This window comes from Colletotrichum jinshuiense, chromosome 3 (assembly GCF_051148585.1).
Source record: "Colletotrichum jinshuiense chromosome 3, complete sequence".
NCBI lineage: Eukaryota > Fungi > Ascomycota > Sordariomycetes > Glomerellales > Glomerellaceae > Colletotrichum > Colletotrichum jinshuiense.
The window spans coordinates 4,646,466-4,671,230 of NC_139310.1; the positions used below are offsets into that span (position 1 = coordinate 4,646,466).

Consider the following 24,765-nt stretch of genomic DNA (forward strand, 5'->3'; position numbering starts at 1 on the left):
CCCTCGCTCAGGACTGGATGCCGGCGAGTAATCACTGGACACTTGAGAATTCCTGGACACGGAGTGAAAGGGAGAACTGCCATGGAGGAATTCGCGGTCGCAGGCACGGGTATCTTCCACCTGCACTCCCGGCCGCGCCTGCAGCCCGTCCCTTGACCGGTTGGGTGCAATCAATCAAACAATCAATCATGCATCGGGCGTGGTCCAGAGTTCGAGACGCCGTAGAAACAAGCAAGTTGGAGAGAGAAGGAGCAATTACAACACGCAAGAGGTATCTTGTATCTGTATCTGCATCTGTATCCGTCTGTACCTTTCCTCTCGACTCCCGTTCGGCCACCCCCACCCCCCTTCCCAACGCCAGTCCACGTTCTTACCTTAGCGTGCCGTTCAGAGTCCAGTTGTCATCCCCTGCCCCCCCTCCCCCCCGTCCCAGATTCCCAGTTGATGTCCCAGTACCAGGCCGCTCTTTCCCGCAGCAGTTTTGATGGTGCACACCCCCTTCCTTCCCCCTTGCCCATCTGCGGCTTCCACTTTCTTTCCAAGGACCAGTGTAGGTAGTAGGCAGGTGGTAGGCAGGCAGGTACCCCCATACAGGTATTGTGGTACCAATACCTATTACCTGCCCTGCCCTGCCCTTGGAGGAGGGGGGTTCGACGTGTGGGAGTTGGACGTGGGCATGGGCGTGTGCGTGTGCGTGTGGTGTATGTGTGAGCGTATGTGCTTGGCCTTGCCTGCCTGCCCCAGCGTCTTTTTTCCTCACGGTGCTAGTGTTCCTTCAGGTACCTTCCCGGTTGGCACCTTCCTTTCCCCCTACCTTCTCCTGTTGCCCTGCCCCTACCTTACCTCACCTCACATTGGTATTCCCCCCCCTCCTCCACCTCCTCCTCCTCCACTCTTTCCTTGGCTGGAGACTCGTCGCTGCCGAACTCCCCAATTGCAGCACGCAAGCCTGCTCCGTCGACAGCGATTTACCCTTCTCTGACCTTCCGGTGCCCGCGTTGGTTGCCTTCCCTCGATCGCTCTCCCACTCTTTTTTATTTTTATTTTTCACCTCTCGCCTCTTTTACTCCTGCCACCCGGGACCGGTTGCGCTAGCAAACCAAGAAAAATAATAAAAAAATAAGGCCATCATCATCACTCTCTTTGTGGCTGTCCTCCCTGCCCTACCCTCCTCGCTGCTTCTCCGCCATCTCTTGCCACGGTCCAAAGTCGGGCAAAGACCCATCCATACCATACCCTTCAGCGAAGCATATCCTGATACACCGCTCAGTCTACCCTGGCCGCACCGTCTTGATATAGGCATATCCGACTCGACCCGTCAGGTTCAGGCTCGCCGCCGCCGTCGCTTCCCCATCACTCTATTTGCCCGATTTCCCGTCCCCCTTCCAAAACGCACACGTCAACGCCGCCGCCACATTCGACCAAGTGTGCCCTCCAAACACTGTAGACGACTCTCGCACGTCTGAAAATCGAACTCTTTGTTTCTTTTCCTCTGCAAATCCAACGTTGGCCGTTGACCCGAGTTTGCGCAACGACTTCGAGAAACAAACCCCGGCCCTCTTTTCCATTTCGGTGAGTGGTTGGCTTCCCTGTCTGTTCGCTGTAACCCCGGCGCAAAAAAAGCCGCGAGACATTTAAGCGCGGCGCCGCCCATACCCAAAAAAAATTATTTTCCCTGTCCCTCCCGTTGGCCTCTCCCCTGACACCACGGCGCCTTCCAAACCATCCCTTTGCGACACCGTTCCCCCAAGGCTACTCATCCGCGCCTTTGGTCACGAACGCATCTGTGAGAAGACATCAAACTAATCCGACCTTTTCGCAAAGACGCAGAAAACCCGGCGACCTCTTTGGCACCCTCGTTCCCGATCTCTCAGACAAGAACTGTCTTCACCCGGTTTCACCTCGGTCAAACACAATCATCACCATGTCCTACTACGAGAACAACCCGCAATGGTCCAACCCGGGCCAAAACAACTGGGAACACCAGGCGCCTCCTGTCCGTGCTGGTGAGTCGTCCCAGTTGTCGCAACACCAAATCGCAAAGCCAGACGCCGGAATTGACCCGAGGTTCTCGCCAACAGGTGCCAGCGGCCCCACGCCTCAGGACGACTTCGCATTCTTCTACCAATTTGAGGGTAGGTCTCACCGAAATCTCTGGCGCGCAGCAGGCGAAAGGCCCGATCAGGGTCTCTTGGGGGACTCTCGCCTGGCATGCGTCGCCCGCAGGAAGGCCGTACTGACAAGATGATATTATAGATGTGGTACGGACACTGACTGCTAGGCCTACAGAGGTTGATCGTGCATACGAGAATCTCGCCAAGAGCGGGAAGTCATACGGCGGAATGGGCGGTCGTCGTGAGTACCCAACCCCCGGCGGCCCCAAGATGGGCCCCGCTGGTCCTGGTCCCGCCAGAAAATCCCTCGACTTCAGTAAGTCTGCTCGCAACTGGCGGGCATCACCGCTGCCTTGCCGTGCTAACCTCGAATGCGCAGCCGGACGCATGGGAGCCGGAGCCGGTCCCGGTCCCCGACCGCACTCGATGAACCAGTTCGATGATGCCCGAGGCCACCCCAACTCGAACCTTCAGAACTTTTACGCCTCTCAGCGCCACCAGCCCTCCCGAGGATCCAACGATGCGGAACAGATGATGCAGGCCAAGAGAAGGATGGCCGCTCAACGGGAGCGGGAGCTGCGAAACCTGCACACTGAGCAGCAATACCAACGAAGTAGGCCGCCCTCTTCTGTATAGCACACAAACTCCGTATTCCAAGGGGGAACCAGCAAAGAAGAAAATAGATAATTCAGGCCGAGGGGTTTCACCATCATGCACATCCTGCTGCCCCGTCATGTTACTGTCGAGAGATGTCTCCCTGAAAGATCTTCCTGCCCACCCCTTCCCCGTAATATCTCGAGATTTCGGTGGAAGCCATGCTAATCAACTGTGCGCGCAGCTGTCGTCTCGGACATTACCTACGGCGCCAAGGCCATGTCCGAAGAGGAGACTCGTGAGCTGATCGCTCGTCAGCGGAGCGCCTTGTACGGCGAGGGCCCGTTTGCCGAGAAGGGAGGCTACGTTGATGAGAACGGCGTGGTGCGCCCCGGTGCCCCGACCCACAGCGGCCCGTCCAGCCTGCGCGGGCAGTCTCCCTTGACCTACGACGCGGCCCGCGGCCCGCCTCCTCATGGTGACGCCCACACGCCCGTCTCTGCCACCGATGCTACCCCCGGCCCCTTCGTCGGGCCTGCGGGCGAGCAGGGCTCCCGCCCCGGCAGCACCGCGAGCCCTCAGCCCAACACGTCCAACAGCAACAAGAGCGCGTTCGAGTCGGCAGTGAGCCAGGCTGCGGCCCGTACCAACAACTCGTCCCCTGGCGGCTCCCCGCCGCGTCAGGAGCTTCCCGCCGGATCCAAGCCGGCGCAGATGAACACGACGGTCGCCCCTATCGGCACCCGACCTTCGGGAACCCCGACCGGAGCGTCAACCTCGAACTCGAAGAGGTCCACCACCCCTCTGGCCTCTCCCGGCGGCTGGGGTCGCGGAAGCGGGGTTTGGGGTCCTCAGTCTTCCGGCCTGAGCCAGCCTCCGGCTAGCGTTTGGGGCTAGAAGACCTCGATGCCCAATCCCACATCTCCCCTATCGAAATCACAACGCGGCGCAACTAAGGATTGAACGAGGAGGGGCTTGATTAACAGGTTGTTTGTGTGTGTGTGTGTGTGTGTGGATTTTCAGTTTGATTTTGGCCTCGATTGACTTTTGCCCCGGTCACGGAAAACTTGATATATACCTCGGGTTCGACACGGTACTCGGAGTGAGGGTGTCTTTCGGCATCTTTGAGGAGTTTTCTTTTCACACCATCAGCAGGGACCGCATTCTGCAATCTTGGAGTCTGACAGTATTGCTAAGGGAAAAAGAGATGCATGTCAAAAGGGCGTGGAGGGGGGTTAACAGTTGCCTCGGTTTTGGCCACAAGCTGCGGCGGGATATCACAGCGTCTGGGATTGTTTCGGATGATCTGGGATTTCTGGCGACGGTGAGCACGGAGCAGGGCGACAAATTTTTTATATCTTTTTTGGACAGTTGTCCTTCGGAGCTGGGCATGGAATGATTCGGGTGCCAAAAAGCGTCGGAGGGCAACCTATGATTCGATTCGCGAGCATACATTGGCGTGGGCATGGATTCCGACAACTGGTTTGACTCGAATGGGTTGGGACTGGGAAACATCCGGGGAGTTGGCACAAGCACGCAAGACGACTCTCTTTTCACACGGCGACAAAATCACAAAAACAGGGGTTTGGGATTCGGGGTGTTATGGGTCTCATTCGGGGGGGGCTTTTCCTTGCTTTGTGCTTTAGGTGTTTCTACCGGAAGTCGCGTCATGGGAGTTTTTCTGCCTTTTCAGCTCTTGATGGCTCTGGGAACACCGGAGCATCGGGTAATAATGGGTTCTCGTGCCTTTTTGATCTGGGAATGAAGGGGACTTGACTACATCAAGACGGGGTTTGTTAGGGGATGCGGATAGATCATCAATCATGGGTTGCGTTGGAGACGGAACAGATGGGATGGGATGCTTGCTCTTTTGCACGCTTGCTCAGGAAGGAGCAGCAACTTAATGAAAAACACATGCTTTTGGTCCCCCCAAGTTGGTGTATTTCGCACGTCCCAACGTTGACCCAAGCTTGCAATCACGACAAGATTAATGAACCAAGCAAGGTGTGGATGTGTACGTGGTCTACAAGGTTGGTTTGGCGATGCTTAAACTCTGGCCGTTGCGTTGGATCATGTATATCAACATGGGTTGCGTCGGTGACGGATGGTCGGGCGGGCCAACGGGAACGCCTAGCGTACGTGGGGGTGTAATTTAGCTTGCCTCTTTTCTTGTTATCTCCAACAGTGTACCGGTAGGCAGGAGATGCGGCCAAATTTCAAGACCCCGCGGCCAACCGCTCGGACGGTGATGTGATGCGATGGTGCACACGGACGATTGGGATGGGGGACGGGATAATGCAGACACTGGCCTCGATGCGAACCGGGCACACACCTCACTGACCATCACCCGGGTGGGGGGATCTCGGGCCAGTCGCGGCGCGGTCGGGCGAGAAGCGGCCCTTTGGCTTAGGCCACGGGAGGTTCCGTTCGTTTTGGACCCTATCCCGTCTCTTACCACCTTCCCTCCCCCCGGTCCGTTTTGATGGCTGCGTTTCGGTCTGGAATAATATGTGTTTTAAGATGTTTTGTCAAGACCTTCCACAACGTCATATTCAACATGAGCCGGTCCAGTTCAGCGCGGGAAGGGTTTCTTTTTTCCTTTTTTTTTTTTAGTTCATTTTTTTTTCCTCGGCGGGAACCCCCCCCCCCCCCCCCCCCTTTTCTTCCTACCCTGGTTTTTTTCTTAATTTTACTTCTTTTTCCCTCTTCTCCTTCCGGAGGGTTGCAAAAGTCTTATTTTTACTCTCGTCATAGCCATAATTGGATCTTGTCTCGAGGTATGCCAACTTTGTTTGGTTGTACCAACCCCCCTGGGCAAGACACGAACCGATCCCCTGAGTCACATTTCATTTGCCCGTTTTTTTCGTGACGACGTTGGCGTTTTTTTTTGTATGGCCTCATGTCATGACAGACTCCGACGACGAGATTGGTCTGTTTCGGACCGGGTTCCCAATCTCGATTCAGCTTGGAATTTTCTTTTTCTTCTTTCGGACTACACATCTCCAACCCCTCCCCCTCCCTCCCCTCTCTCTGCGTGTATGAAGTCCTGTCTCGCACGTGCCTCATTTGTTGGTCACGTCCGGTTATGAGAATGTCGGCATTATATCGGAAGCCCGTTTCCTCGTGTTGTAGCCAATACGTCGTGACTTTGGAGGGGCAAAGGGATCTCCTTTCTCAAAAAAAAGTGTTGGAAATGCAGAGAAGAGGTATCTACTCTGTTGGAACGCCCTTGGGGGGGTTGGTTGGGATAGTGGCAGCGCCATTTTTACATCGCATGGCGTTGCAGATGGAACTGCAAGGGGGATGTTTGGGACCAGATCAGTGGGACGAGCTGGTCGCAGCGGACGAGGCCTGGCAAAGGTAACTCGTTCTTCTTCTACTTTTTATGATTTCATTTTTGGGTCCCAAGGGAGGAGAGGAGGGGCTCGCGGCGTGCCCAGTTGGCTCGTTGGACGAGGGGCGTGTTGGCACGCGGTGGCGTCGTTCGTCGTGTGTGTGTGTTGGGCGGGCCACACCTGAACATGATACAACAGCCAAGCGGCAAGGCACCGCACCACAGGCGGCTGTTCCTGGCCGCCTCCCAACCCTTCGCGAGATGTCGTGTTGGTCAGGATCGGCGGCCAGTTCCTCTCCGGGAAGCCGGTACGGGACTCGTTGCGGCGAGATTTGGGGCCCGCGGTTGGTTGCGCTTCCAAGAGGGCCAAAAAACCAAGCCCCGACCCCGCCCCTTTCCGAATGTGACGCTCGCCGATGTGGCCATCCTCCCTCCGCCGCCCGCGGGAGGCTTCTACGGAAATTGAAACACACGGAAAGTACCAACTGGCCAACCGACTTGACGGGGAGAGAAGAAGGTGGGAAAAGGAAGGGTTGAAAAGTAAAGACCACCCCTGCTCAGAGCCATTTCAAAATAGGGACTTTGATATTGAAACCCGCTACCAACCCAACGATGCGTTTTTGAACCAAACATCACCAACGCCGACCAATCCAACCCGCCCCCGCCCCCCTTCTACGCCCAAGAAACAGAAGAAGAAAAAAAGAACACTACACGCCCAGGATCTTCACGCCAGTCTCCAAGTCCATTGGGTCATCGGCCCTCAACGCCTGCCCGCCCCAGACGACCGTGCCGCGCCCGTCGACCGCAAACGCACCCGCAGTCTGCCACTTGTTCCCCATGACCGTACTGGGCCCCTCGATCTCTTCCGCCACCGGGGCCTCCGCCGCGACACCGCCGCTACCCGTCCCCTTCCTCTGGATCGGTGCAGGGGTCGACGACGACGATGATGGGCCGCCGCCCTTCTGGATGGCACCAGCGACCTTCTCCCCAAGCCACCCCTTCTCCTTCCACCCCTGCACCTGGCTCGTGGGGTTGAAGACGTACCATACGGACCCCAACCCCAGGCCCCAGGCCGCGTAGATGGCACGGTCCTCGTCGACGACGACCTGGACGTTCCACGCGCCTCCCAACATGTCGATCCACTTCTGCGTAGCGGCAGGCGAGGAGTGGGAGACGGCTATGCAGGTGAGGGAGTTGGCGTGCTTGTTTGCCAGGGCCCGCAGGGCGAGGAAGGTCTTTTGGGCGACTACGCAGCCGTGAGTGTTAGTCGATAGCCATGAAGGTTTAGAAGTGCAAGTCTACAACGGCCGCGGTCAAGACCGGGGTCGGTAAGGTAAGGGGCTTTGTGATAGGGGCGAAAAGGGGGGTTGTGGTGGTTAAGACATACAAGCGCAACCGACGCAGCGGAGGAAGACGACGAGGACGGGCCGGCCCCGGCCGAACTCGAGCTTCCTATCGCGGTCCAAGGGGGCCAGGTCGCCGACCTTGGGGGCCTCGGCCACCGGCACCGGGGGCGGCGGCGGGGAAAACCACGGCGCGACGGTGATGGGCAGCGACTTCATCGACATCCACGCCGGCCAGCCGCCCGAGCCCTCGTCCGCCGCGGCGTCATCCAGCCCCGGGTTCGAGCCGCTCTTGCTGCTTTTGGAGTCGGTCGACCCGCCGCCAAAGTCGAAGCTCTTGGCGTTGAGGCCCACCTTCCTCATGGCGATCTTGGTCGTCAGGCTTGCCAGCATGATGGGCGATGACGATCACTGTTGCAAACAAGAAGTAAAAAAAAGCGTGTTATGTGGGGAGGGGATGTATGGCAATGCGTGCGGGTAGTATGCAAAGAGGGCTCCTCCCGCAAAGACTAGAAAGAGGCCGTCTCAAGAGAAGAAACGACTTGCAGGTACAAGCGGCGCAAGAAGCAACGAGCAGCAAGGATCAAGCGTGTTCAGGACGTCGTACAGGCACGGCAAGATGCAGATGCAGATGCAAGATTGGGTTCAGAATTGACAGCTAGGAGAGAAGAAAGGAGGCAAGACAGAGGAAAGGAAAAACGTGGCCAACATGCTTATGGCGACCTGGCTCCCGCCAGAAGTGAGGGGGGGAAGGGGGGCGGGGAGAGAAGCTCTGGCGAGCTCCTGAAACTTTTGATACCCGGCACGTCGCATGTTTTGTTAGCGAGCGCTCTGAGCTCCTGGACGATCCCAGGGGGAGAAACCGCGCCCGCGAGGCTGAAGCCCAGATGGTCTTATCAGTCATCCTAACTCCTTCCTGCAGGCCCCTGAGCTCGAGGAACCTTCTTTCTCCGGTTGGGCGACATGTCTGCTGAGGGTTTGAACCGGCCAGTTCTCAGCCTGGCGTGTGGTGGTGTTGCAGATGTTTACCGCAATTCCAGGATGCCGGTTCCGCGCTCTGTGCCTCTTGGCCTGCGTAGAAAACCCTGGAGAATAACAGGAGAAACCAAAAAAAAAAAAAAGAACAGACTTCCGTTTCGCTTGTAATTAAAGATGCGGGAGCCTGTCTTAAACAAGGCGATGAAGCACTTTCAGATCGGATAGCCTCGGCATGTTCTGCCCCTCGAGAAACACCTTGGGAAGGGTGGGGTGGGTTATTATTATTGCTATTTCACTCTTCATTTTCGTCTCATTCTTACCAATCCTAGTTGCTGTTGGACAGCTTCTGCGCCGAGACAATTATTCCGTCAACGGGAAAACTGGAGGGGAAACCCCCTTAAAATAAAAAAGATGGCAATTTATGTGAAATCTATGTTCACCGAGAACCGAACTATGGGCTTCAAGCATATTTGAGCGCGCACTGGAACGTACCGTCACATTCTTCGGACGGCCACTACCTGTCGAAACGCATGAATGTTTATCGAGGCACGACTCCAAATGATGAACGCGCCGTCCAGACTCCCAACAGCGCTTGGCCATTTCACAAGGCAATGGCGCCGCAGGTGGCCAGCCTGTGCGCTGACGATCAAGGCGGAATGCGGGCAAATGCTTGTCTGGAGATGGCACAAGGTCTCCCTCGTCATCGACGATGTCATAGAATTTTGCTTCAATGACATTGGTAGCTTTTGGCGGGTCGAGGGAGTATGAGCCAGAGAGAGGGAGACGCACACACAGAGAGAGACCGGAAATTGAAACATGACATTGTCCTGCCCTGCCGTAACGGTCCAGTTGTACAACAAGGAACAGACATGTAGAAAAGTGGCCGTCTCTATCTGCCTTCACCACATCGGACCGCTTTGCGAATTTGATCGCGACCAAAGCAGCATTCGCTCGCCAGCTCCGTTGTGCAAGTCGTTGGTCGCTTCATTTCGAGTGAATGATTCGGTATTGGATCGCCGGCGAGCCGATGCCGAGAAACGTGCCAAGATCCGGGGGCGTGATTGTTTGGATGAATCGGAGCATTTGAAACTGGCCTCGACTAAAAAGGAGGCTTTACTCTTCCAATATATGTTCTAGCAGCAGATTGGTGGAACAGATGTCGACTTCACGCGCCCCTAGAATCTAGGGAGACTGGGGCCGGGAATGTGGAGAGCGGGAAGCGTTCACGGATCATCTCCCGCCGTATATTTGATTGCGGATCTATTTGGTACGGCGGTTGGGGAGAAGGAGGTCTCAGTCGACAAACTCAATGACGAGCGGCATAGCGGTACGGGTGGCGTTGAGGCCTAGACTGTTAAGGTCCCTTCCGAATAGTCCAGGCCAGATGGGGCAGTCTTCGCGCATCATGTCAGATACGCCTCTAGAAACGTGGCCGTTCCTGCTGTTTGACCAACTGCCCTCGCTCGGGAGCTGAACGACAGCGCAGTGGATTTGACTCTTGTTAGTGCCCATGAGAGAAAAAAGGTATCCAGACCTGAAAGGCGGAGTCTGACACGGCACCCCCGCCGCCGCCGCTGCTCTGAGGAACGAGCAGAATACGGAACTAATGCGTAGTAGTTGGACACACGGGTCGTTCGCGCCGCGCCAGCTTGAGGCGCATAACGGATCAGGCCAGGTCCAGTTTATGGTTCGCTGTCAGAACCCGTGCGTCTCCCGGACTCAGCTATGGGAGAATAATGGAGGGTTGCATTGCATCCTGGGGCGAGTTGCTGTAAGCGCACCTTCTTTATTCATCACACAAGACTGGCTTGGCTGCACTTGAGAAGAGGATACCAAAGACCCGAAAAAGGAGGAGACACCCGCGATGTGGGGGTGTTCTGAATCACCAAGCCTTCTTCTTGAAGCTCGCGATCAGTGACGAGCGCACGTTAAGCCTGTTTGGTCTCAATTGGTGACCGATGTAAAGCTTGAGAGACTGCATCAAATGTGCGCTGGAGGCCGTCTGAGTCAAAGCCATGACGTCGGCGATGGCATACAGCTAGACACCCTTGTGGGATGCGCAGCAACAATTATGCGCAAGTCAGCCGCAAGGGTTCTTCCGCGAGTCTAGCATTGCGACATCTGGTTCGCCTGGCTATGTGACCAACCATCCGAGCCTAGTTTGCTGAATTAGGCACCTCGAGCGACAGATAAGTGTTGTCTCGAATCCTTGTTGAAAACGGGAGTGCCAGCTTCGAGCCTCAGCATACTAGCATCGTCGTCGTATGTTAGTGCAGGGAGTACCCGACGAAGCAGGAAGGACTGTGGCTGGTCTTATGTGAATGTGGGAATCCGCTAACAATGTCGTCAGACGCCAAGTTGCGACCAAAGATCCTCAACTGGTTGCGGTTGCGGTTGCACCAATACAACTAGCCCCCTCATTCGTCTCAAGTCAGCAGTGGCAATGGTATACGAAGTCTGATTGTTTCCTTGGTTTGGTAATACTGTATGCTGGTTGGCGTGAGGTAGGCTGCCACGGGCTGTGCCCTCTCGTACGCAACAAGCGTGACCTAAGATTTGAACAAAAGATTGGCTGAAAGTTTCTGTTGTGCGATGGAGGAGGGTAATGCTTGAGTTCAGGTGGGAAGACAGGACGAAGACAGAGTGACGAGCAGCCGAGCCGCCAAGCCTGGTGGCTTCACGGCTGGTTTTCTAGACACTTTGCAATTCTTACTTGTCTGTTCCCGGGAGATATTGTAGCTCATCAGCCCTACTCTAGCCTAGAACCACATGGGAGCGGTCGTATGAAGGTGGCTTGCCAGCCAGCCAGCCAGCCGGAAGGCTAAAAAGGGCCGTCCCGACCAGTTCCAGCAGACATTAGGACTTCTCCAAAGAGGTCCACTGCTTGGGATGGATAGAATTAGGGTTGGTGGCAGGTCGAATTCGCAATCATCGTGATATACTTTCGGCTATCGGCAGTGCTGTTGGTAACTTTGCTGGTTGGCGGGCTTGTAGCTTCGGGGCTGAGGTGAAGTAAGTGTCTTGGTTTGGTGGAACACCGGTCAATGCTGTCAGCTGTCGAATCGCCAGGGCAGCTGGGCGCATGCAGCGTGGCACGTCTCGCAGCTCTATCCGTTGTTCATAGATTGGCAATCTAATCTAAGGGAGAAAGAGGTGACGACCCCCGAGCGAGGCGCCTATACCACTGTACCAGACCCCTGAAGAGGGGAAGCGGAAACGAGCGAGCAACTGACGGCTCGGCTGCATGGGGGAATATGGCTAGAGTTCCGAGTCCAAGTCACTGGAGGATGCGAGAATGGAGCCGGCTCCTCCCAGCTGGCTGTGTCTATCTTAGGCTATCAACGCCTCAGCGTGCTGTTACCGGTGCTGTGCTGTGTTGACAGCACTGCTGTTTTGTTGCCGCTGCGGCGGCGTCGGCGGCGTCGGCATAGCAAGGTTACTATAGTTGGCCGACCCCACACACGGACATGAAGACGAGAAGTGCTGGAGTAGATGGATGGGATTGTGGCGTGGTCATCTGGGGGTTGCGGCGTCTGACTGGGTCGGCAAAGGGATATCGGATAGGGTGAGCCTCCCTCATACTGCATTGTACAGTACAGATTGCAGGCCATGGGCGAGAGGTACGGAGAAGGGGGTGACCGGGAAGAGCGAGTCTCCAAGACGAATTTGACGGGGGACAAGAAGGCGGTCGAGAAAGACGGGGTGACTGCGGAGAGCGGTAACGCGAAAAAACGACCAGGCTTTGGGAAGCGCGTTGGTGAACCTCGTCCGTTGTTGGCCCGGCTTTGGACATTTTGGGGCCATCGGGGGTCGTCGAAATGGCTTGCCGGACAGGCCCCCAGGCCCCCAGGCCCTCGAGTCTCGAGTTAGCCGTATTGCTGTGTCTCCCTTTTTCTTCTTCTTCTTTTTGTGGCCGGGGTGTGTATGATCAGTCCCCGCTGTCTCCTGGGCTCTGGAAAGACATTCAGGTGGCCACAGTATCGGGACCCTGTTAATTTCAAGGTGGTGGAAATAGATGATGTTGGCAGGGGATGCGGGAGCAATGGGAAATGGAAACATCCGTGTGGAAATAAAATAAGAGGGAAAAAGGTGACAGGCCACACAGCACAGGGCGAGGCGGTCAGGTAAGGAAGGTCCCTACGGAAATGATGAGATAACAAAACAACCCCCGAGAGAAACGGTGGACGTCGAGGAGGACTCTCGGCATCAGTCTTCAGCCATGGGGATTCGAATACCACAATTCTCCGTCTTGTCCAAGCAAGCAAAGTCCGTGGTCGCGGTCGCGGTCGCGGTACGTGCATGGCATGGTGAGGCGAGGCGAGATGCATTGCACATGCTCCATCCGGTCCCAGGCCCAATTCTTCCATCTTCCTTCCACGGGGAGGCGGGGGGCATGAGGAAGACAGGGCCCACATGGCAAATGCCTCACTTGGAATATGGGCTTAAGTGATGTAGGTGGGGCACTGATGCTTACTAGAGAGAGCATGGCCCTATCGGGGCGATACATCAGGGCAAAGTAGTTCCCCCACTGCGGGATAAGCCTGCCGAGCCACGGAGGACGCATAAAGGCTACTTTCTTTTCATGTTTCCCTCAGAGGCTGTTGCCTCGGCTTGCCAAAAACACAAGCGATGGAAACGCCCTGCCACCTGATTAGGGAGGGCAATTCAGCACTGCATACACCAAATCCAAGACAGGCCGTCCGGCTCTTCGACGTCATATCCCAACAGAGGAAGGGCCGTCCGGAGACAAGTGACAACCAGTGGTCGGAGGGGAATGTGGCGCCTGTCTGGCCCCTTAACCCCTGCAGCCCATTGTACAGCACGGCGTAGGTACATTTCTCGCAAGTCGTTTACTTCGTAAAGATACGTACCGGCACATGGGCAAAGGGTCGCGGGCAGACAATGACAAGGCGTGGTGGGAATGAGAATCGAGCGGCCAGACTCCGCCAGGACCGCGACGGGACATGGACGGGGACTCAGAAATAACCCCTCCCCTCTTCTTTTCCCCCAAATGTGCCCAGGGCGTGTCGCCTCCCCACTTTGGCTGCTGCTCTTGCCCGCGCGCTCCGTGCATACACTGTGGGTATAGAGAGGTACACGGGTTGGCCGTAGCTTCCTCGCTGCAGAGGGATGTGGCCAAAGTACCTCCTTACTCGGTAATGTAATTCCCATATTATCAAGATTGCCTACCGCCGAGAAGGGGTAAAAGAAGACATGCTGATGCAGTCAGCTCCTCAAGGTACCTGAACTGCCCTGACGCGACCTGACTCATCAGCCTTTGCCTACCGGTACATTGGATTGTAGCGGGAGGAGGGGCATGGCAAGATGTGTGTTGTGTGTGTGTGTGTGCGTGTGCGCGTGTGTGTCGGCGGGAGAGAAAGCAAACTGTATTTGGGAGGAGGGAATCAGAGACTCAATCGACAAACCACTTAGATCCAGATACCCGTTGCGGCCTCACGGTTTGGTGTGTTCCTTGGCTTTAACTGGACTCCGGTGAGGGTGTGAGTGCCTTGCCTCCCCTTGGCTTCCCTTTCTTGACCGGGTCAACGTTGGAGACGGATTGCCATGCACCGCGGCCACGTTTTCCACCTGCCGGTTCCTCGAGCCAACTTCTTCTCGCGGCTATGCCATCATCCCAAGGCTGTTCGCTGGGCTTACTGATATCAAAATAAAATCAACGGTCGGTGTGGTCTCCGAACCTCAGTCCGCCGAGTTGGCTATTGCTGCGCTAGATCGCTGCAGTTGCTGCCGCCCTGCCACGCCCTTCCCCATTGGTGCTCTCTCCTATCCATCCGTATTTCCCATCGAGTTCCGATTGCACGGTACGCAGGTACTTGGCCGGGGTACATGGGTTCGACGTACCTGCTTTATTACAGGTACGTACATGCCCTCTCTTCAACCGCACCAGGACCACACCAGACCAGCAGCCAGTTCGGACAGTAATTACTATGCAATTGTGCCGCCAACTGCGCTGCGTCACGTCGTACTGCACCGTGCCTGGCCTCCATCGCTTCACATTACCGACCATTTTGCTAATTGGCAAGGTACCTGCCCACCTGGCCCTGCTTGCTTACTCGGGGCCGCTGTTGCTGCCGCTGCCGCTGCCGCTGTTGCATTTCCTTGCGCCTGCCGGCCTGGCCTGCTTCAAGTCGCTAGTCACTGTGTGCGCCTCTCTGCGACAACCTCTCGGCGAACGAGTCCGTCCTCGACAGGCACAAGCACAAGCACCGTAGGCCAACCATCCATACGCGCGACCTGCCCCCCCTACCTTGCCTTCTTCCCTACCTTCCCTACCTCTCTCTGCCTCTCTTGGGTAGGTACCTTTCTTACCCAGCGCCGCACTCTTCGCTAAAGTACTCAATCTACTTCATCCACCCTTGCCTTCCCTGAAGGGAGGTACCTTCCTTGCACCCCCCAAACGAAACGCTCCCCTTCACTTCCACCTCTCTTCCGGGACATCGTTCAATTCTCTCTCTCACTTTTCCGAGAAACCCAGGCTTCTCTCTATCCTCTTTTATTTTATTTTTGCTCTTTGTCAACTGGGCAGATCACAGACAGCAGCATCACAATTCCTCACAGAAACCGTGTCGGCAACGCGGTGCACCCCCTTTAGACCCTTCCCCCCATCGTTATTTCACGGTCCACCGCCCGAGGGCCCCCCGTCCAGTCCTGTCGCTTTTGGGCCAACGTCCCCGATCTAAACTCCACACCCTTTCTTTCGCCTCCTGCCGTCGACGACATTCTCTCTCTCCCCAGAGCACAGCGCCGCAACGCGAGGAGAGTGCTCTCTGCCACAAAATTCCCTGAGCCCGACCACATCGCGTCTGCACTCTCATGAATTCTTTCGACTCGTTTGCACCTCTCTAGCAGCACTCTACCCGTGTCAGCGACGACTCCCCCCCAATTCCCGACTCCCTCACCCGCTCACCCCCTCGCCCACCCACCCGGTGCACACTCGGGCGAGAGAGATTCGAACACTAGGAACAGTATCTACCTCCCGCGACCGTGTTCTGATCACACTTTTGCCCCTTCGCTGTCCTCGATTCCCTCCCGACACCAGCCCTGCTCTGCTCCACTTCTCGCGACGACTTGGTTGCACCTGGATCTGCTCGATCTCGCCGCCCTGCGCCCGCACCTGCCCTTTGCCGCTCGCCGTCGTCACGGAGTCTGAGCCAGGACTCGCTCCATGGAAAGTCGGGCGACCACCGCAGAATCCAAGCATACTTATCCACCGACTCCCTGGATCCAGACTCCCACGATAGCATCGTCGAACTCGGCTCTCAGCTCCTACTTCGCCGACGCCTCCTCCCGCGTCCCCGCCCAGCTAGACTTCTGGCCCCTTCTCTTCCCCCAGCAAGCGTCTGTCTACCAGGCGCAGTTGCTGCACTACACCAACCTCGTCTCTCCGGGACGAGGAGGCGGCTTGCAACAATCCCAAGCGCTTCCTCAGGCGACGGTGGCCACCCCACAGATCCAAGCGGCCCCTCGGTCAAGATCCTCCTCCAAGGTGTCGAACAAGGACAACCCCGTGACCAAGGGCACCCAAGGAGGCCATGGGAATAGAGCCGTGCAGAACAAAGACAAAGGCGATCGCGCTGTCATAACAGGCAAGGACGCTCCGCCCAAGATGCAGCAGCCATCTCAGCAGCCGGAGCTTTCACATCCTCTCCCTGCTCGCCCTGCGGCCCGCACCGGCAATGGACAGTCCCATTCCAACTCGATGCCCTCCACTCCCCAGCAACATGCTAGAAACTTCTCTTTCGAGTCGCGAGAGCCTTCGCCAACCGCCACAAATAACCATTCTCCTCGCTCGGCCTACTCCGAGACGAACAGCAACCTTCCCTCCCTCCGGCCTCTCCCCCCGCGGCTCATGGGCGGATGCCAGTATGAGACGTCACAGGTGAACTCGAGAAGGAGAATGCCCTACAGCTTGGGGAGCGACAAGCTGGAGAGGTCTAATATTGACAAGATCAAGAGCAAGCTGTCGGAAGATGAGGAGAGAAAGTTGACCACAGACATGCGCGAACTGTACGATCGGTTAGTGCCGACCGAACAGGTCGAGCAGAACCGCCAAAAGCTTGTTGTCAAGCTGGAAAAGATATTCAACGAGGAGTGGCCCGGCAATGACATCCGCGTGCATCTCTTTGGCTCTTCGGGCAACCTGCTCTGCTCGGACGACTCGGACGGTTCGTGGACATATGATACCATTCAAAACCTGCTGCAGAATCGAGTGCTGACTTTCCTGGACAGTCGACATTTGTATAACGACGCCGTGGAAGGATCTGGAGGGTGTCTGCATGATTGCAGGCCTGTTGGCGCGAAGTAGGTTCGACGCTCGCTGGTTTCCCAATATTCGCTAATGAACAATACAGAGGGTATGAAGAAGGTTGTCTGCATCTCCGCCGCGAAAGTCCCCATCGTTAAGATTTGGGATCCCGAACTCGGCCTCGCTTGCGACATGAACGTCAACAATACCTTGGCGTTGGAGAACACGAGGATGGTCCGAACATATGTGGAAATTGATCCGCGGGTGAGGCCATTGGCCATGATCCTTAAGTACTGGACGCGGAGGAGGATCATGAACGATGCCGGTATGGCCTATCGCCTGCTTTTACGTGGCAACCTTTGCTAACCGAACCAGCCTTTGGTGGCACCCTCAGTTCCTACACCTGGATCTGCTTGATCATCGGATTCCTGCAACTTCGCGACCCGCCGGTCCTTCCCTCGCTCCACCAACGACAGCATCAAAGGCTCCCTAAGAGAGGCGGGCCAGAGAGCGCGTTTGCCGACGACTTGGACCAGCTGCGTGGGTTCGGCGACAAAAACAAGGCATCTCTAGGCGAGCTCCTCTTCCAGTTCTTCAGGTTTTATGCACACGAGTTCGACTACGACAAGCAATGCATCTCGATTCGTCTTGGGAGAAAGGTGTCGAAGCAGGAGAAAGGATGGCATATTGGCATAAACAACCACTTGTGTGTGGAGGAGCCGTTCAACACCATTCGCAACCTGGGCAACACGGCAGACGAGTATTCGTTCCGCGGGCTTCATCTGGAGTTGCGGCGAGCGTTTGACCTGATCTCGGAAGGGAAGTTGGACGAATGCTGTGAGCAGTACGTCTACCCGAAGGAAGAACCGCCCACTTTTCAACGACCGCCGACACAAGCAAGGCCCGTCATGATTCGCAGTTCCTCCCAGCAGCACTCTGGCAGAGGAGGCCGTGGGAACTACCGAGGCGGACGCCACTCAAACAACTTCCACCGAAATACGAACTCGAATCGAAGAGCGTCTTCGAGTGTGGCCTACGATACTAACACAATGTACATGCCTTCCGTAGCCATGACTCCGCAGGAGCTTGCGTGGTACACGCAACAGGCCCAATCCCATCCGCAGCTCCAGTATCCCGCGCTAGTGAGTGCAGCCATGGCCGCCCAATTACAGCAAGAAAATAACATTCGCCTCCAGCTCTACAGTCAATCCCAGGTTTATCAGCAGGTCCAAGTGCAGATGGCTGCTCAAATGCACGCCGCGCAGAGAATGCAGGGTTCCTCCTCGACCTCGCAGCAGGGCTCGGAACGACCTAGGACCAACTCGTTCGACAACCCGCCGCTCAGCGCCCCCATTGCTGGCCCTCAAGATTGGTACAACATGTACGGGGTTCCTGTGCCCACTGCCGCCTTCTACAGCCAATCCGGGTTTGCCTATCCCTCGTCGCCGGCCACGACGGCCACGACAACGGCTAGTACCGCCACCACCACCACCACCACCACTGCTACGGCGCCAGAGTATCGGAGAGGGCTTCAGAGGTCATCTGCGGCGGCAGAGTCGGGCGCATCGACTTCCGGCAGCTCGCTGAGGTCGCAGTCACAACCCGCTTCACGGTCTGGTCCGACGGGACAACAGAACCAAGGCTATTCTGGCACCAGCACGCCGATGAACGGCAGCTCGAACCCTGCACGACAAGTGAATGGAGTTCCGATTCCAAATTTTACCCCAGATGATGCCGATTACGATGAGCCCCCCCAGCGTCCAGCGAGCAACTCGCCAGCTTCTGACGAGGGGGCCTCCTACCTGGGCTACTATGTCTCAGATACATCCAGCCCGGCCCGCCCGCAAGTGACTCCCAACGCCCTTGCCCTCGGAGACTTGGCCCAGCCCAGTCAAGGACGCCGGAGGTTGTCCACCGAGGTCCCACAGACCATTCTCGACCGTAGGATGCGAAGAACCTCGCGCTCCCCGTCACCTTTGGGCCACACCCGCGCCTTCTCCACTGGCAACCAAGCTGCGCCGGCTCAAGCAGCAGCTCCGGCTAATGCCAATGGACAACGGGGAGCATCGCGGCCACTAGTGGTAAACGGTACTGGTTCGTCCTTGCGAACAAGTTCGACCCCGTCGCAACGCCACGCACCCGCAGGAGTGCCTGCAGATGCAAACATTGCCGATGATTCGACCAGGTTGCCTCAAGAAAGTTCATCGCAGATTCAAGGGCTCGGGATTAGCTGTTATGCCGCGGACCAGGGGGGAGATGGCCAGTCAGTCCCCAAGCCTGAACCGGCCCAGACTCCGGTCTCCGAGCGGACTCCAGTGATTGTAAACGGCACCACCACTCCATCGTCTGGCACAAACGTGGCTGCCTCTACGTCCCCTGTCTCGGCGCCCCGGCCCGTCGACGACCCCTCGTTCCGTGACAGAATCGCTCTCATGTCGATGAACCAGTATGCATGGTCCCCGCAACAAGGACAGATGCAGCCAGACGCCGCCAACGGCACCCACATGTCTCTTCGCCAGAGGGCCATGTCCAGGCAGCAAAGCGGAGTAATAGCACCACTCGATCTTGCAACCCGAGACAACAGGATGAATGGACATCAGTTAAGCATTGATGCTCAACACCTCTCGCCAATCAACGAGACCAGGTCTCCTTCGCCGACTGTTGTGAGGAAGGGTGAATACCCGCTGAAGGCTGACCAGCAACCGTCCAATGCACAGAATTCGACGCAGAAGGTCCGGACCGAGTCTATAGTTCCAGGGCAGAAAGGGAGCGAAAACAAAGGTTTGGCCGCGAAGGAGAACAAGCAAGTCCAGTCATCAGGTCAATCACCGAAGCGACAACCGGCAGCCACACAGCGCCCAGCTCAAGCAGCCGCGCAACATCAGTCGCAAGGCTCAGGCCAGACCCAAGTTCAATCCCCCAGAGTAAACGGTATCCGCGAGAATGGCCATACCAGGGGCGTCAAGAGCGAAAGCCACGGCTCCGAAGGTACGTGGCAAAAGGCTACCAAGGGACGCAAGAAGGGCGTGGACACCAAGACACAGGGCAACGGGATCTTCCAAAGCGAGCAGCCGCCCAAACACGAGGCGGATCGAAAAGGCGGCTAAGGAGACGGAATGAGCCGACAACCTATCGCCGCGGATGCGTAGCGGCATGACAGAAAAGCTAGTAATGCTTTGTTGGATATGGCAGAGAGACGAGCGATGACAGTTACACAAGCTGCCGACATCCAACCGCCGACTTTGGTCATGGACGATATTTGGACACTCGCATTCTGGATTGAGAGTCAAAAAGGAAAGAAAAAAAATTCGTGGCGGGCGATTGTGGGCAATGGGGTCACAATGCGTTCCCTGGCTTTGGGGTTGACTCCTCGAGGGAAGAGATTCGGGCACGGCTGGCGGCGATGAACGAGTCCCGAGAGCGGAGTTGGTGCTGTGAAAAGCACCTTCCGCAGCCTCGGTTGTCAGCGAATTGTGTTGCCCAATAGCGGCTACGACAATCAAAGACGGTCAGAAAATGGGACCAGCAAAAGCGTACGAGGTTCAGCGAGCAATGGCATATCGACGAATTACGGACGGGAGAGTTTGGCTTGGAGGTGTTGGCTCGAGCATTAAAAGTCGGAGAGGCCATTCCCATGGATCAGTCATCTTGTTTTTTTTTCCCGTCGACAAAGGTCGCAGGAGGGGGTGTGTTGCGTACATCGGGCGGCAGGGTCTATTATTTGTCTCATTGCATCTGCGGCAACGGTCTTCGGTATGGGTTACGGTTCGGGCATGCGTCATCAAGTTTCCTTTTGTTAACAGAATCATACCATGGGGAGAGAAAGTACATGGAGGTGAAGGAGAGAGACAGTGTGTGGATGATGATAGCTGAAAGGCTGTATTTAAGATGGCTGAAAACTGTCACGAAATACCCCGGTGGAGAGAAGGGCTACGCATCTGTCTCTGAAGAGAGAGCAGAAGAAGAAGAAGAAGAAGAAGCCGACATGACCGCATTATAGGAGGCGGAAAAGACATCAACGACTATTGTCAGTGTAAGCAAATAGACGGGAAGCGTTAAAAAGATATGATTTGAAAAGGAAACGAAACCCCATCTCTGTAGGGCAAGCTGCTGTGAGAAGACATGGTTAAATGCGAGGAGTCCCCTGGACTTGGACTCGCCTCCAGTCGTCATCTGCGAATAATGACTGTAATATCATTAATGGACGCCGTCTTGCAGTCACTGGCATTGGCGCCGCGAAGTTGATGGACTGACTCCAAGGGTCTCCTCCAGGATCACCCAAAAGTCGCCAAGATTACGTCATCATCGCCTTTTCCCGACCCCGCATTCAGCCTTATTCGAGCTGTCGGTCTCCAATGGAGGCCCTTGCTTGCCAGAACCCCAATTTCCCACTTGGCCCCCAAACGTCTCGTAATCTTCCTGCCGAGTATAATGCGGCTGGAGCACCTCCAGGCAGAAACAGTCCATCGCCTGCAACCATGTCCCACGCCCTGATATCCGTTCTGTTCGTCACAAGTATCCGCACCTAACTTTTCGGTTACTTAAAGGCATCCCGCTAGCTTCCACGAGGTCTAGACTTGTGCGAACAATTCAATCGGTGCTCCTAGCCAACCCACGCTCGTGCTGTCCCCCGATTGATGACTGACGGAGATGATTGACCCTGGTGTCCCAAGTCTCGTTTTGAACGCTGCCCCTGCCTGGTATCTGGCTCGCAGCTGGTGTAATGGGAAGGCAACGCAGCCGGAGTGATGTCTCCCCGACATCGCCCAAGATCAGACGGTTCAGCCACGCGCTGCGCAAGATTTCATCAATTAGTTCAGCGAGGGATGACCGGCATTTGGTAAGAATCCCACCCCAAGTCCCACTATCGGTCTCGTCCACAAATATACTGCTATGGCGATGGACTGTCCGGCTCGCTCGAGGCTTACATCGCGAGGACAGAGACAAGGTAGCGACTTCGAGTCTGGCGAGTCATCTGACGTAGCTTTATTCCGCGACTCCAACTCAGCCATTAACCTGAACGATTTGGAGATCAGTTACCGGCAAATTCAGCAGCTCACGCACCGCGTCGTCTTGACACTCTCTGGAAAGGACGCCGATGCTGCTTACCGAGAATATGCCAAGGTCAAAGACCACGCTGCATTATGTCGGTCATTGCTGCGATCTTCAATAACTGCACGGTCAAGTCATTTACAAACACCCAGGATATGGACGGAAGACAGCGGAACGTCGCGAGAATCCTCCCTCGATGTGCCCCAAAGTCCCACGACCATTAATACCCGGTCGTCGTTCAGTGGGAAGAGTCTCACGGAGGTTTCGACCGGGCAGAGTTGCCAGCAACGAACTGGGCCCGGCAACGAGGCCTTCTTGTCGGCTATCCGTGATTGGAAACAATGTATCGAGTCTCTTCTGAGAGCGCTTGAGCTCTCGCTCTCCGAGACATACAGAAGCTATGAGCCTGACGCCACGGCGAGTATGGTCAAGTCCCTCTTCCAGGACAGAGACTTCCGCGCGGCTGCGATCCAGCAAATGAGGAAAACCAGCATTGATAAGACCTTTTCGGCAAGCCCTGATTTCTTCCCACGATACGATATACGATTCAGGAATTATGACCGAGTCAAGCAAGAACTTGTTGACATCGCTCGCATTCTGCAACTGGGAGAGTCTGGCGTCTCGGACGAGAGGCCAGTAAAGGAGCACTATATTTCGCCCCACGGCGACGCCATACTCGAGTTTGCGAACGTCGGAGCTGAGCCGACGCCGGTGCTCAGATTTCGGGTTTCTTCATTCATGCTGGCGGAAACGTCACCGATATTTGAAAGAATGTTTACCAGCCATGCGCACATGGATATATACGACGATGAGGACTTGGTAGACCAACTGCCCCCTCCGCAAACGCCATACATCTGCAACGACGGCACCGAGGCGATGCTGTACCGTATGCCGCAGCTGGAACATGACCGCGAGCAGGCGCTGACAATTCTCCTCTATGCAGCGCATATGAAGAATGATAAGGTTCCGCGGGAAGTGTCTTTCGAGCAATTCGTGGCCATCGCTGAAGTGTGTTTACGATATCGCTGTACTTCGCCACTTGAGCTGTTTGTCGAGCACAGATGGTTGCCCCAATGGATACATAAAGGTAGCGAGGACATGCCAGATGGCTTGCTCCTCATCAGCTACGCCTTTGGGATTCGACAATTGTTCACGCGAATGTCGAAAACCGCCATCCTCAACCTCGTAGGAGAGGATGAGTTACAGAGCAAGCCGTGGCCGCAGAAGATCAAGGATAAAATATGGGCTGTGAGAGGAGCAAAGATGGCGCAGGTCCATGCTTGCTGTGTAAACACGATACGGGAATATCTGCCGCCTCCTTCGAAGGCTGGCGGGGAAGTTCGTATAACAAACTCGCCAAGCGGGTTGAAGCCGCCACATGCTACGAACAGCTCGCCCAGCCCGAGTTCATCCCCAGAACCATTGGCTACCAAATCGACATTTATACTCAGCAGCAGTCCGAGATGCCCCAAAGGCAGTCATTGGTGTGATGCGACGAACCTTGGATGGCTTATGCTCATATATGGAGAACTCCAGCTCTTGCCTACAATTATGAAGCCGGAGGTTCTCGGGCACCTGGCCAATCCCTACCAGTCACCTCGCAGAAGTCTTGCACAGGTTGTTGACTTGCTTCGGACGACGGCAAGTCCTCCGCAGGCACTTCACAAGGGCGGTGTCTGCGACCCGGCACCGCAGTTCCGTGCGGCTATCAACGATATCTACAATAGCGTATCCGGACTAACGTTGCATGATATTAGCAGGCGCGCTCACGGCTGGGGCCTGTCCAGGCATCGATCGGGGCAACCACAGGCTGTTCTTCAAAAAGGCTTGATGCGACCCGGTAGAGAGCGGAAGCAAAAACAGATGCTCGAGCTACCAAGTGCGGTTCGGTTAAAGATCTTGCAAAGCATTCACAGTGTGTGCGACTTGCATGCTGCGGCTTTGGTTAATCGGGGGTTTTATGAGATATTTAAGGAGAACGAGCTAATGCTTGTGCGTGAGCTCGTGAAAACTCATCGACGAACTACACTGATCAAGTTGACTTCGCTGGATATTGTCGCGTTGGGCGAAGACAAGGTACCCAAGGAAGAGAGGGATGTCCTCAAGGTGGAAGAGCAGGTTTCGCACGATGTTTACGATGCCTCTGACAGGGACGGAGACGATGAGCGAGACGGAGACATGGAGACGCAAACGGTTCAGCAGAAGCAGGATGTGCCCAATGGTACCCAGCCTAATGCCACTCTACAACTACGCACGCCTGAAGCTGCCTCCTCCTCTACAGCTCCATCGCTGTCGGTGCTGAGCGATGAAGAGGCGCAGCGCATACTCTGGCCAGAGTCGCCACCGCCGCCAGTGCTCTCGACACAGGTTTCGGTGCCTCGGACATTAAACTTGGGAATGGCAATGACGGAAAAGTTCCGGACTAATGATCCTGCCTTCGTCGAGGAGAAGATGTTGTTGGGGGGCGAGGACAAGCACCTGAGGGAGGAACGAGATAGGATGGTCGGCATCGTGCGAGATGACGACTAACTTGCCGGAATAGTTTCTGATGTTAATATAGTGATACAGCCACAGGGTTAGATTCGGCAGCGCGAGAGGATATGTTTATAGGCATTTGGGTGGCGGCCACGACGGCTTCTGGCGGCTCGCTTTTCAGCCTTGAAACAGTATCAGGGTGTACTATTGGATGTGTGAAGGAACAGTTTACCACGAAGATGCGTCCCTTTTCACAGTTCAGTTGGGAATTTTGCCGAAAATTATGAACAGATCCTCTGCAAAGACATATTTTCCAATTATCATTACAATTCTTTTTAATTCTTTTCAAGGCCGAGGTGGTGGTTTAAACTAGCGATCCCGAACACTCTCATCTAATGTGAATATTTTGAGTACGTGATTTCTGTTCAAATCAGGAGGGAAGAAATGCACGAATAATAATGCAGTAACTGCTGTAGATGTGACAAATAGAAGTAGAATGATACGGCGTTATGTTCTCTTTGGCGGCATTTTGTAGCCCACGGTGTAATTACATTTCAGTTGAACGATAGGATCGCAGTGGTGTTGGTGTGTTCGTGCGAGTTGAAGAGG

The 24,765-nt window shown here is 55.7% G+C and overlaps 4 protein-coding genes across 4 annotated transcripts; 3 read left to right on the forward strand and 1 right to left on the reverse strand.

Moving 5' to 3' along the window:
* Positions 1-1,924: 1,924 nt before the first annotated feature.
* EsH8_III_001218 (uncharacterized protein) lies at positions 1,925-3,605 on the forward strand (the record flags this gene model as incomplete). Its single annotated transcript, XM_083262943.1, has 4 exons — positions 1,925-2,135; positions 2,257-2,430; positions 2,494-2,727; positions 2,953-3,605. 4 exons carry the CDS (start codon positions 1,925-1,927, stop codon positions 3,603-3,605), a joined length of 1,272 nt encoding a protein of 423 aa, XP_083123430.1.
* A 3,144-nt stretch (positions 3,606-6,749) lies between these two features.
* On the reverse strand, positions 6,750-7,778 carry EsH8_III_001219 (uncharacterized protein; the record flags this gene model as incomplete). The annotated part of the gene is made up of 2 exons (XM_083262944.1): positions 6,750-7,288; positions 7,430-7,778. 2 exons carry the CDS (start codon positions 7,776-7,778, stop codon positions 6,750-6,752), a joined length of 888 nt encoding a protein of 295 aa, XP_083123431.1.
* A 7,771-nt stretch (positions 7,779-15,549) lies between these two features.
* On the forward strand, positions 15,550-19,736 carry EsH8_III_001220 (uncharacterized protein; the record flags this gene model as incomplete). Its single annotated transcript, XM_083262945.1, has 5 exons — positions 15,550-16,549; positions 16,614-16,685; positions 16,736-16,954; positions 17,005-17,771; positions 17,826-19,736. 5 exons carry the CDS (start codon positions 15,550-15,552, stop codon positions 19,734-19,736), a joined length of 3,969 nt encoding a protein of 1,322 aa, XP_083123432.1.
* Positions 19,737-21,352: 1,616 nt separating this feature from the next.
* Positions 21,353-24,210, forward strand: EsH8_III_001221 (uncharacterized protein; the record flags this gene model as incomplete). The annotated part of the gene is made up of 2 exons (XM_083262946.1): positions 21,353-21,469; positions 21,571-24,210. 2 exons carry the CDS (start codon positions 21,353-21,355, stop codon positions 24,208-24,210), a joined length of 2,757 nt encoding a protein of 918 aa, XP_083123433.1.
* Between the last annotated feature and the right edge of the window lie 555 nt (positions 24,211-24,765).